Source organism: Porites lutea, chromosome 5 (assembly GCF_958299795.1).
Source record: "Porites lutea chromosome 5, jaPorLute2.1, whole genome shotgun sequence".
In the NCBI taxonomy this organism is placed as follows: Eukaryota; Metazoa; Cnidaria; class Anthozoa; order Scleractinia; family Poritidae; genus Porites; species Porites lutea.
In genome coordinates this window covers 5,987,293-5,998,613 of record NC_133205.1, presented here as the reverse complement: position 1 = coordinate 5,998,613, position 11,321 = coordinate 5,987,293, and the positions used below count along the sequence as shown (strand labels likewise).

The window sequence follows — 11,321 nt, the reverse complement described above, 5'->3', positions numbered from 1 at the left end:
TATAAATTTGCTTGCCTGCGATACTGGAAGTATTAATTTTTATTGTAATTATGCTTTTATTGGAGTTAATTGTTAGTTCGTGATCTACTGAAACTTTCATTGAAAAGCCTACGCCTACTGTCCTAGTTGTTCGAGTGCTCGCTAGCGCTTTGCCAGGGTTCATTCTACCAACGACTGGGCTTACAACAATTCACGGTTTAAATCACCCCAAAACCAAGCAAACACTTAACACATGATGTAGTGAAATAGCGATAACGCCTTGGAAACTGGAATTTTATTTCCGAATTTATAGGATGAAGCAACTTATTTCAGTTATTCCTACCATTTTTAAATTCACTTGACACAATTCAACAAACTGTTGCATTTTTTAAGGAGCGCGATGTACACACTCCTTTTCCGGCTACAGTAAACGGTACATCCTTGTAGCACGCGACTCCAGCGGCGCTTGTTCGTAGGTGAGGTTTTACTTGCTCCCAGATCTACAAGAATAAAAAATGTTCATTGTACATTGTCACGTCATTGAAAAGTCCTCTAAAGCTGTAAATCAGATACATTTAGTAATGAAACCAATTTGCACTTCCGTTAGATTGCAGGACGATGCTTTCAAGGATAACTGGCAACCAGTTAGACTGTTCACAGTCCCCTTTTTTCCGTAAGATTGCCGAGATCGTGCACTCAACCGTCAGTGGCAGCCATTTTGTAATTGGTTTTATACCGAGGGGGCGGGGGTCGGGGTTTATGGTGGTGGGGGATATTTTTCTTGCCTCTCCCAAATAGTTTTCTGCCCCTTTAGTGGTCTTTGAGCTAACCTTGGTCAAGATGGCCGCTTGTAGCGCTCGTTCTCAACGATCTTACGGAAAAACAGGAGACTGTGAATAGTCTAGCAAGTAGTGCGCATCAAGAGAAACCTGACTTCCGATTTTTAACGCGTTTTTAATATCAGGGAACAAGATTACCAACGATAAGCAAAGGACTGAAGCAATGCAAAAGGAAGGTAAATTTTCCTTCTTTTGATCCCAGATGTGCTCTAAATTGGCTTAAATTTCACCTTGCATAGTGATGGATGCGCGCGAACGCGATGCTAACCTCGTCCCCAGGGCTTTTTTCTTAAAAAATGGGCCGGGTACGAGGTTGACGCAGGCGTCTTAAGAGGAACTCGTTTTTCATCCCTTCCCACAAGGAGGGATGAAAGACGAGCTCCCCTAAAAACGCCTGCGTGGGAGGCTACGATAATACAGACAGCAGCTAAATCCCAAGTAAAAATACATTACAGACGTTTGACTGAAATCAACTCCCGCTATTACGGACACTCGCTAATGAGGACACTAAGTCGAGGTCCCTACAGTGTCCGCTATAAAAATAGACCATAGCGGGAGTAAATTTCAGTCAAACATCTGTAATAAATTATTTTTACCTGGCATTTAGCTGCTGTCTGTATTATCGGGGTGTCCGTTATAGCGAGGTGTCTACTAGGCTAGAGTTGCCTGTAGTGGTACAGTCAAGACTCTCTTAGACGGACACCTTTGGCACAGGGCACTAAGTGTCCGTCTTAGAGAGGTGTCCATCTTATAGAGAGTCAAATAAAAGGAGTAAAGAAAGGCAGGGACCAACTCTAGGTTCCGTTTTACAGAGGTGTCTGTCTTATAGAGATGTCCGTTAAGAGAGAGTCGACTGTATTCACCTTTTTCTTGGGGTTTAGTTGTTTGTCAGGTTCTCCTGGAAATCCTTCAAATGTAACCCTGTCTCCAGGTACACAACCTGCTGGAGGATCAAGAACTTCAAATTTCGACCTGTCGTCATTAGCTGAACACATCACCATAGCTTGTGACATAATGCCTCGCATTCTGAGAGAAAAAAAAAAAGAGAGAGAGAGAGAGAGAGAGAGAGAGAAACGACTACGTAAATTCAGTCCATTACAGCAGAATTAAAACTCGCTGGAATCGCCCTGAAACGGCCAAAAATGCCAAGAAAACGCCATATATTTAGACAAGAACACAAGGTAAGAACTTCTGAAGTATTTTTATTACTATTTTTGACCCCATTAATAACCATTGCTTAAATCCCCATACAAACCCATATAATATTTTCTGCTATGCAACAACATTTCTCACTCATGAGCTTGGGGTACCTGTGATCAGAAAGCGTTCCGCTGATACATTCCATTCATTCTTAGTGGAAGTCCAAACGAAAGCTTGCTATGTGCTGTGCATGGATAGTAGCAACCTGGGCCCAGTTGTTCAAAGGCTGATTTAGCACTAAACTTAGGATTAAATTTAACCCAGGTTTCTTTTGTTCAAACTCATTTTCTCGCATAATTTTAACTGCTATTTTTAAGAGCATCCAACCATCAACTTATTGACAAAAAGAATTAAAAATTTACTTTTTAAGCTTTCACATCTGAATTCAAATTTCGCACTAACCCTGGGTTATCTTAAGCCAGCTTTGAACAACTTGGCCCTGGAGATTAGGATTACAGTCTCATCTGGTCGCCAGCAATTACATTTTTTAACAGCAAGCAGGCACTGGGTGCTTGCAACATTCATGTTTTCACCCAACAACAAAGGTTGGTTAAATGAGAATATAACCAGCCAGCAAACAGCAGACCAAAGTGGAAGATGGAAGAGGAATGGGGCTAAAGCTTTCAGGGCAAATAGTTAGATCGGATTGAGAACTTTATTATGCGTTTTTATCATTTTGGCTTAAGAAATAAGATCTTTTTATTTCTGATGATATAAAGAATAAGGACTGTGATTGGTTCAACAGAATCACTGAAGATACTGATCATGTATTGTATGACTTGCTTCCACCTAAATGTAATGGACTCTTAAAGATAGGGGCCATGACTTCATACTCCCTAGAAAGAAAACTGAACGGTTTAAATAGGTTTTTGTAAATATAAGCTTTGGTGCCAGAGACTTTTCATGCACTGTTTTCAGTTTTGGTCTTTGGCCAAAGATCTGTCTGCCTGCAGCTGACACCAAAGCATCCTGCAGCATGTGATAAAAAACTTCTTTTAACCTAATTTTTATAATTTTGTAATACATTTTTACATACATATTTTAACTGTAAAGATACATTTTTAACATTTTTAATATTGTAAAGCCACATGTATGTTGTGTCTGACCCATTAATAAAGACTTCTAAAACTTCTAAAGATAAAGCTGAAGGCAGAGTACGATTATATTAATAATTGGAGTTAAAATTACAATGTGAAATTTGTTCTATGATAATTCATTGTGCCAAGGAAATGGAGCATTTTTAAGAGCCTTACATGTAGGCCCAGTTCAATCATCAAACTTTTTGTGTACCAAACTTTAATGCTACTTGGGTCGACCTAAATGATATAGGTTTGACAGCTGATTCAGACGTTGATCTGGTCAGATTGGTCAGAATCAATTCATTTTCACGGTACAGAATGGTCTACAATGCTTACCAATGAAAATAAATTACAGTAATTTATGCACAAGGTTTGGCACATGAAAATTAACGTTTGACAATTGAAACAAAGTCACTCCTCAGTCAAAATTCCCATGTGGGTCACTCAAACTTAATTCATGGGTGGATCCAAATTAGATATGCTGGACTTAAATGATTCAAAGGCCGATCTTTTCATTTACTTTATTGAAGGGATTAGGATTGGTACATGAACAGTTCGACATTTGATCTGGGCCTCATTTCTAAAAAGACCACACTTACTTGACTGGCTTGAGGTTACACATGACTATCACCATACGATCCTAAGTTTGGAGACAAAGAAATTGAAGTTAGTAAAAATGACACAAACCTCCGAGGTCACTGAGCAAATGATTACAGCATTTGTCTCAAGAAGGTCAAGCATGAGTGGCATGCAAAAGTGAGGGGCAGGGACAGTATTATATACAATAATAATTATTTCATTGGATGAGGTTTTTGTGATATTCAGAATAGTTGAGGTTAAGGTAACTGTTTTCATCTGAGCCAAAGAATGAGGCTGATAATACTTACCGAGATCTTGATTCTTCTGGATATCACAAAAAATAAATCTAATAATAATTGTTTAAAAAATATTAGACATTGTTTTTAAGAAAGTAATGACAAACACCATCGCAAGGAGCCGATTTGACATTGCTTTTGGAAATCATGCATGCAGCGCTCAACCTACAGATTAGTCAGTAATCTGCTAGCAGATAACTAACTAACCTGTAGGTTGAGCTGATTTTCAAAATCGACTGTAGGCTCTTAGCCAATGAGAAGACAGATGGTGAGTACAATGTATGATCATTAAAAATATCCTCTGCCCCTTGTGCAAAACGCAGCTTGCTCATGCCTTCTATTGAGAGTTTGATTACACACTAATAGAGAAATGACTGTACGGCTTGCACCTGAAGCTCTTCCAGTTGAACTGATCCAACAAGCCCACTGCAAACTGTTCTGGGTGTTTCCTCTCCCACATCAACTGTAGAGAAAAATAGTAATAAAAATAACATAAGCTACAATCAGGGACAAAAGAAAAAAACTTTAAGCTAGTACTCAGGTCTGAAATCAGAACGAGGAAAATGGAAATTCTGGACATATGACACTTATAATCAGGCTCTTAATTCTGTACACATCAGCTAACAAACAACTCCAAGATAAGGACGCTGTATCACAGCGGTAGTCAAAATGGAAGGAAAATGTGTTTGGGAGGGTCTGTTCATTTAGGCAGAAACACCAGTTTCTTTGAGTAATGCCACAGTACACATTTTTTTAAAAATATCTTACAAAAAGTGCTTAGCTGACAACAATAATTTGTTGCTTACTTTCCTCCACAAAAAGTGTATCAGCATCTGGGTGTCTCTTGGCTGACAAAATTTTACCCACACGGAAGTCAATATGATGAACATCAGGCTCTGTGCTGCCAGGCTGTTCTGAATAAAATGGAATTTTCACACACTTAAAAATGCTATTGCAGTTGAACTCCACTTTACAGACACCCACTTAATATGGACACCTCATTATTCTGGACAGTTTGCTTTGTCCTGGAGGAAAGAGAGTCCTTCATTTTCTCCAGATTCAGCCTGCTTAATACGGACACTTTCTATGGCCCTTTTAGAGTCAGTATTAATGACGTTTGACTATATTATAGCTGAATAAATAGATTTTAGATTCTAAAACGAGTATGACTACGAGTAAGAGATTTTCTCAATACTAAGCAGTGCTCGCGCCTGAACCAGTGTCATTTTGGTGGGAAAACGTGATAGTCATCATCATTCTTCTACAAATTTTAGCGAGAATGTTGTGGTAGCAGAAACAAGTCATAAAGTGTTAGAGGCTTTATCATTTGCGACCGGGGGATGGCTTAATCTCCTTCAATAAAGATAACATTAATGCTATTTTTTTGGCTAAAAAGAAGTACAATGAAGCTTTCCAGGGGTATCTATTATTTGAGAATACGCGAAAAACTTCACGCCAAATCTTGTGCTCGTAGTCGTTCTTGCCATAGAATCTGAAGTCTCTAGTGGTGGCCTAAGAATACAGCAGCTGGTCATTACTCAATAACAGCAAGGTGTCCCTCCTGGCAGTAAATGATGAGGTGGTCTAAATGGGCCAGTTTCTAAAAATATATTCAGGGTTCCAACAATTAATGGAGAAGTGAAGCACAAGAACTGAGTAGATAAAAAATATATTAATTTAGCCATTGTAAAGAGATTCAAAAGATTTACATTTTAATACTATAATATTTTCAAGTACCAATACGGGTTTTGTTAGAGCAGATCTCGACCCCTCCCAATGTACCCCAACTAATATTATTTTAATAAAAAAAGGCCTTTTGCAATAGTTTGTCACATGATCAACTTTCTACTGACAAGAACACAATAATTCACTCTAAAATGAATTATTCATTTTAGAAAAATCAATTTAGTAGTAGATGAAAGACCATATAAAAATAGGTAACTTGTAAATTTTCAGCAGTATCTCTCAAAAGCAGCGAATGCTGCGGTGGCCAAAATTCAATCACAAACTTGAAATTAACGCATAAAATGCTCTTTATGCCACCTCCCTCCCCTGATAACCATGACCAAAGCCCTTAATTAAAAATCAACTCCTACCGCAGATATTTATTCTTACCTTCTTTACCAGCATTCTTGTCCTTTCCTTTTTTCTCTGCTTTTTCCTTTTTGGGTTTCTTTGCTGGTGGTTTCTCTTCTGGTTTTTCTGTGGGTTTAACTTCTGCTGGTTCAGCAGCTGCCATTTGCTCCATCATTTGAACCTCACAAGATGCTGCTTGCTTGGCATTTGGAAGTGCAACCTGTTTCACTAGAGAGATTAAGATTTAAATTAAACCGTAAACGGCAAACATCAGATTCAAGTTGAGAATTTCTCAGAATAAAAAATGAGCAGATAAAAACAGTCCAAGATTCTTCTTATGGAAAAAACTGGCATAAAACTACTTATTTTTGTGTAGAAGCAATAAAAAGTAAACAAAAAATAAGGGGAAAACTTGGTCACATGGTACAAATTCACATTTGCCATTTGGTGTAAACGTGAATCTTAATCTCTCTGTAATGTCCCCACAGATACAGTGTAAGCACTTTTCACTCTCACAGTCAATATAATGAAGTGGAAAAAAGCCCTAGGTGACAGCTGATCTAATGTCACATTTTCTCTTTGTATCAAGAGCACAATATAAGAAAAACTGAAGGAGAATTTAGAAATTAATCAATGGTCACTTAAAGGGCTTTGCCTGAGAAAACAGACGACATTTTGCGATGCCACCAATGGTTTCCCTGCGAATTGATGTCTGAGAAAGGAGCGTAGAAATTCTATACTGATGATGTGTCACTATCCAGATCTGGGTAGTGCTTCTAATTGGTTGTGCCGCTTGTGAAATTTGCTTCATCCAATCAGACGCACTACCTAGATCTGGGTAGTGACATGTCATCAGTATGGAATTTCTGCACTCAATTCTCAGATATCAATTCGCAGGGAAACCTTTGGTGTCGTCGCAAAATGTTGTCCGTTTTCTGAGGCTAAGGGAGCTTTACTCAACGTAACACTTTATTCCTGTAATTATTAATAATTAATAATAATTAATATCTTTATGTAGACTTAATTAAAATGCAGGTTCTAATAAAAATATTTTTAAATTTGTGCAGGAAATCCTCTAGAGTAATCTTTCACAGATTTTTATTTCCAATGTTTCATACTCATGATGACTTACATCCATTCCTAACTTCCCAGTACTCCAGCTCTGCTTTCAGTTTGTCAGCTTCTTGCTTCAGACGCTCATTCTCTTGTTTAAGAGCTGAAATGCGGTCCTAGGAGAAAACAAAACAATAAAAAGACAAACACTTAAGCTTTTATTTTAACCCATCAAAAATGCCTTTAGGGTATATCCAAACTTAGAAAGCTATAATTTGCTAAATGGGATAAGCTAGTGAAAAGTGGTGAATGGGTTATGGAGAAATATATTACTAGCTACTTTTGTTGTTTTTTGTTGTCAAAAGTAGCTGGCTGCAGCAAAAATCGCCGTCTAGTTGTTAAGAATCGGTCGGCTACACTGCTTGGCATTTCTTTAGGGATGGCATTGTTTAAAATAAAATATCCCTGGACTGCAGGGCTCAAAGTTAGTGACTAACTGGTCGCATATGCTACTAGATTTTTGGTTGTGTGCCTAAAAATTCATTTGTAATCGCACCTGTGCGCCATAAAACCCAAAGCACAGGGCGACTGACTTACTTTCGACTATACTTACGAACTCAAACTAGAAAGACGGTGTATGTTTAATTGGTCTTTTCTCCTAATGGATTCTACAAACTCGAATGTTCTTTTTCATTTCGAAGTTTTACTCCAACCAGGACTCTTCTGTTTTGTAATAAACACCGCTGACACATGCAAATATATGCTACGAACGAAACACATAGTTTTTGCGCAATGGACAATCATGTCGAACATTCAGTTTTAACGTCAATCAAAACAAAAACAGTGCAGATTAAGAGCCTTTTTTTCCAGGTAAGAAAGTTTTTTAAGTCATATCCCAGCTACATGTAAGTCATTGCGCATTTAACAAATTCATTAAAGATTAATTTTCATTCTTGTTCAACACACTCATTGTTGTCAGTTTTGAATTGTTTTTCAAGTGTAAGTTTTCTTTAGTCACAACTGTACTGTTAAAAAGAGAAATTACTATTAAAAATCACAACAGTATTACTGCATAGCAAATCGGCTGTGTTTTATCAATCACAGGACTGAAGTCAAAGTAATAAACTGAAGATGACAAATAAACGTGGCACTGTTAAGCTTTTTACTTTTTCTTTTGAAATAGATGATCTCAACATTATAAGCCGTGCTCCTAAAATTTTCAGCTGTGCACCTAAAATTTCGGCAGTGCACCTAAAAATTTACATCTGGTAGCACAAGTGCTCCCAAACTCAAATTTAAACTTTGAGCCCTGGACTGGCTGCTTACTTTGACAGTTTTGCTGTCTACTTCAAAACTCGCTGACAACCTTGACTACAGGGTAGGCGAAATCCTCAGAGCTCTAGCCCAGCAGTGCTAGAGGAACATCTAGCCCTCAGGACAAGCTGATTTTCAGAATAAATTCCCATTTAAAATTATTAATATACTGACAAGTTATTTAATTACCACAGAAAGTTAAAAGTAAACAAACCTTAATGCCAGTTGGCTTTGATTTTCTTTCTAAATAATAAAGGAAAATAGAGCTTTTTAGTAAATAATACAGTCTTAAATAACTTGGCTAAAGCTACAACATGAACTGTCATTTTGAAAGACAGTTTTGTAGAATTTATGAACAACACTTAAAGCTGTGTCATTGTGTTCTTCAAAAGTTCCCTGACAGCTGTCTTTCATAAATTTTGCTTTTTTAACTTATTGTTTATATTTCTTCCAGTTCAATTTTATCCTTGTTTTAAAATTTACTTTCCTTTGTTTTAAACTCATTATCATAGAATAATCCAACCCTAAAATCAAAGAAAAGTGAAATATAAACCAAGTATTAAGGTGGTACCAGAGGCTAATTTGGGCATTTTTTTGTAAATTTTAGTCGTGTGAAAACATTGGAAATATTTAATAACAGTAAATGAAATTTTTGGATGTAAATGGCACATGTCTGGGGTTTTGAAATATTGCATCTTCTTTTAGATAACTATTAAGGAATTTGTGGAATTTTTAATTTAGGGTGCGGTCAAAATAACCATTTTGGATAAAATTGCCTTTAAATTTAACAGGAATAAATAATATTCAAAATGAAAAGACACATGTAAACAAAACCATAAAAGAAAGATTTACAGCAAAGTGTGCAAAAAATATTGGACAGTATTAGTGGAAACCAAAAATACCTGGTGTGAACGTAATACCTTGTCACTTCCAAATTACAAAGCGGACTGTGGCACACTGCATTGAAAATTTTCGTCATCTTGATTAGATAATGTCTGCCAAGTTTAATATTCCACTTTTGAGTCAACAGGGGGGCCAATCTTTGGGTGAGGCAAGGGAAGGGGGCACTTATTTGGAGGGGGGCTAATTTGATCGTTTATGGTACACCAGATTGTATCTCTGTATACGAACTAAAAATTTCAGAAACTTTTAGGCTCCCAGAGCCCTCCCCTCCGGTAAAATTTCCATACAGCCCCATACATAATTTATTATGCAGACATGTTTCCACTCTATTCATATCAAGTATTTGTGAGAAATTGCTGCATAGGTAATAAATGTATGGGGTTGTAAGAAAATCTTACTATATTCGTTTATCAATTCGAACTATTCAAAATTTTGACTACATCCCTGTTGCTGTTTTCTTCACAAACCTGCGGCTTTTTGGAGAAAGAGCAACTGAGACTTCAACAAAGAAATCGTCTCCTCTGCTTCAACCGCACGCTTTTCGAGCCTCTCGACAACGTCTCCCCCTGTAACCATGCTAGCTCTTGTGGGAAATATCTGACGCAGAGCACCTCTACTGCTGAACAGGATCCTGTTAATGCCACAAAATGTTAACCTACGACACCACATACAATACTTTGCACGCCAAGAAATCGCCAATTCGCAGGAGTTCCTTTCTGGATCAACTTGGAGATTTTTGTCAGCGGTAGCTTAAGGTATGTCATGTATCATACATTGGAATGTCTTTCAGGAATCCAGGGCAGAAACGCCTGGTGAAAATCGCCTTGCAAGCCGGCTTTTGTTTTGTCGTAGGTTTTTAAGGGATTAATTGTGCTGATCATGTCCGATCTTCTGAAATTTATGTCACTGGTTGGAAAGCTCAAGTCTACCAAGCGTACAGGATGGGTCTATCGCGGTGTTAACTCTCCAGAGAGCGTATCCGACCACATGTATCGCATGGCGATAATGAGTTTTCTGCTGAGTGGACAAAACGAAGACGCTAAAATCAACCGAGATCATTGCATTAAACTTGCGCTAGTCCACGACATGGCTGAGTGCATCGTCGGCGATATAACACCATTCGATGGAGTCAGTAAAGAAGAGAAACACAGGCGTGAAAAAGAAACGATGGAGTATTTATCAGGCTTGGTCGGAGAAGAAGTAGGGAGAGAATTTCTTTCGTTGTGGCAAGAGTACGAAGCACAGGAAACCCAAGAAGCAAAGTTTGTAAAGGATTTGGATAGGTTTGAAATGATCCTACAGGCGCATGAGTACGAAGTAAGCGAGGAAAAGTCTGGAACAGGCTGGTTACAAGAATTCTTTGACTTCACGAAGGATAAATTTCAACATCCAGTAGTGAAGGACTGGGTTGAACAGCTAAATAAGTTGCGGGATCAGAAAAAGAATTAGTGCAATGTTAATGTGAAATTTATGTGCCCTAATTAAAATTCCTACACAGCTGGAGTTATGGTGTGTTCCAAATTTGATGAGCAATTTTTATTTTGAGTTTGGAGACTAAATAATTTTAATTAATCTAAATTTATTAGCTTCTGAGCCTTGTACTCAAGGTAATTACCCTGTTATAAGCTAGTTTATAAGGTACTGTAATGTACCCGTACTATTTGTGTTGTAACAGAGTGGAATTAACCCACAGCCAGTAACGTACTCTATTTTACTGTACCAAACAGACCTGACCAGGTCTCAGTGGCATCAGAAAGCTTTGTTAATGTCTTGATCACTGAGCCTCTAATCTAAGCAGCTGGAAAAGTTAGTGGGCTCTTTCAGGCACTCAGACAGTGAATAGTCTCCTTTGCTGTAGTTTTTAGGGTCGTCATGCAATGCTCCTCCCTTCCTGTGGTAGAGCATTGCATGAAGACCCTAAAAAGCACTGAAAAGTAGACTATACAGTGAAGAGCCAGTGAAAACAAAGCAGATGAAAAAAAGAAACAATAACAATAACAACA

At 37.8% G+C, this 11,321-nt stretch overlaps 2 protein-coding genes across 2 annotated transcripts; one reads left to right on the top strand and one right to left on the bottom strand.

Annotated features, from left to right (window-relative positions):
* Positions 1-5: 5 nt before the first annotated feature.
* Positions 6-10,005, bottom strand: LOC140937003 (aminoacyl tRNA synthase complex-interacting multifunctional protein 1-like). The gene is made up of 9 exons (XM_073386521.1): positions 9,786-10,005; positions 8,630-8,658; positions 7,181-7,277; positions 6,088-6,276; positions 4,779-4,886; positions 4,362-4,435; positions 3,697-3,737; positions 1,682-1,844; positions 6-479 (listed from the first exon to the last, which is right to left on the bottom strand). The coding sequence occupies exons 1-9, from the start codon at positions 9,985-9,987 to the stop codon at positions 348-350; spliced, it is 1,035 nt and encodes a 344-aa protein (XP_073242622.1). The 5' UTR covers positions 9,988-10,005; the 3' UTR covers positions 6-347.
* Positions 10,006-10,117: 112 nt separating this feature from the next.
* Positions 10,118-10,883, top strand: LOC140937249 (5'-deoxynucleotidase HDDC2-like). Its single transcript, XM_073386791.1, has one exon. The coding sequence runs from the start codon at positions 10,198-10,200 to the stop codon at positions 10,765-10,767; it is 570 nt and encodes a 189-aa protein (XP_073242892.1). The 5' UTR covers positions 10,118-10,197; the 3' UTR covers positions 10,768-10,883.
* Positions 10,884-11,321: the final 438 nt, after the last annotated feature.

Coding starts and splice junctions, on each gene's coding strand:
- LOC140937249 (XM_073386791.1), top strand. CDS start 10,198: ATGTCCGATCTTCTGAAATTTATGTCACTGGTTGGAAAGCTCAAGTCT.
- LOC140937003 (XM_073386521.1), bottom strand. CDS start 9,987: ATGTGGTGTCGTAGGTTAACATTTTGTGGCATTAACAGGATCCTGTTC. Junction 8,659..9,785: donor CTTTCTCCAAAAAGCCGCAG/GTTTGTGAAGAA, acceptor TTTATTATTTAG/AAAGAAAATCAAAGCCAACT. Junction 3,738..4,361: donor TTCAACTGGAAGAGCTTCAG/GTGCAAGCCGTA, acceptor CTCCAAACTTAG/GATCGTATGGTGATAGTCAT.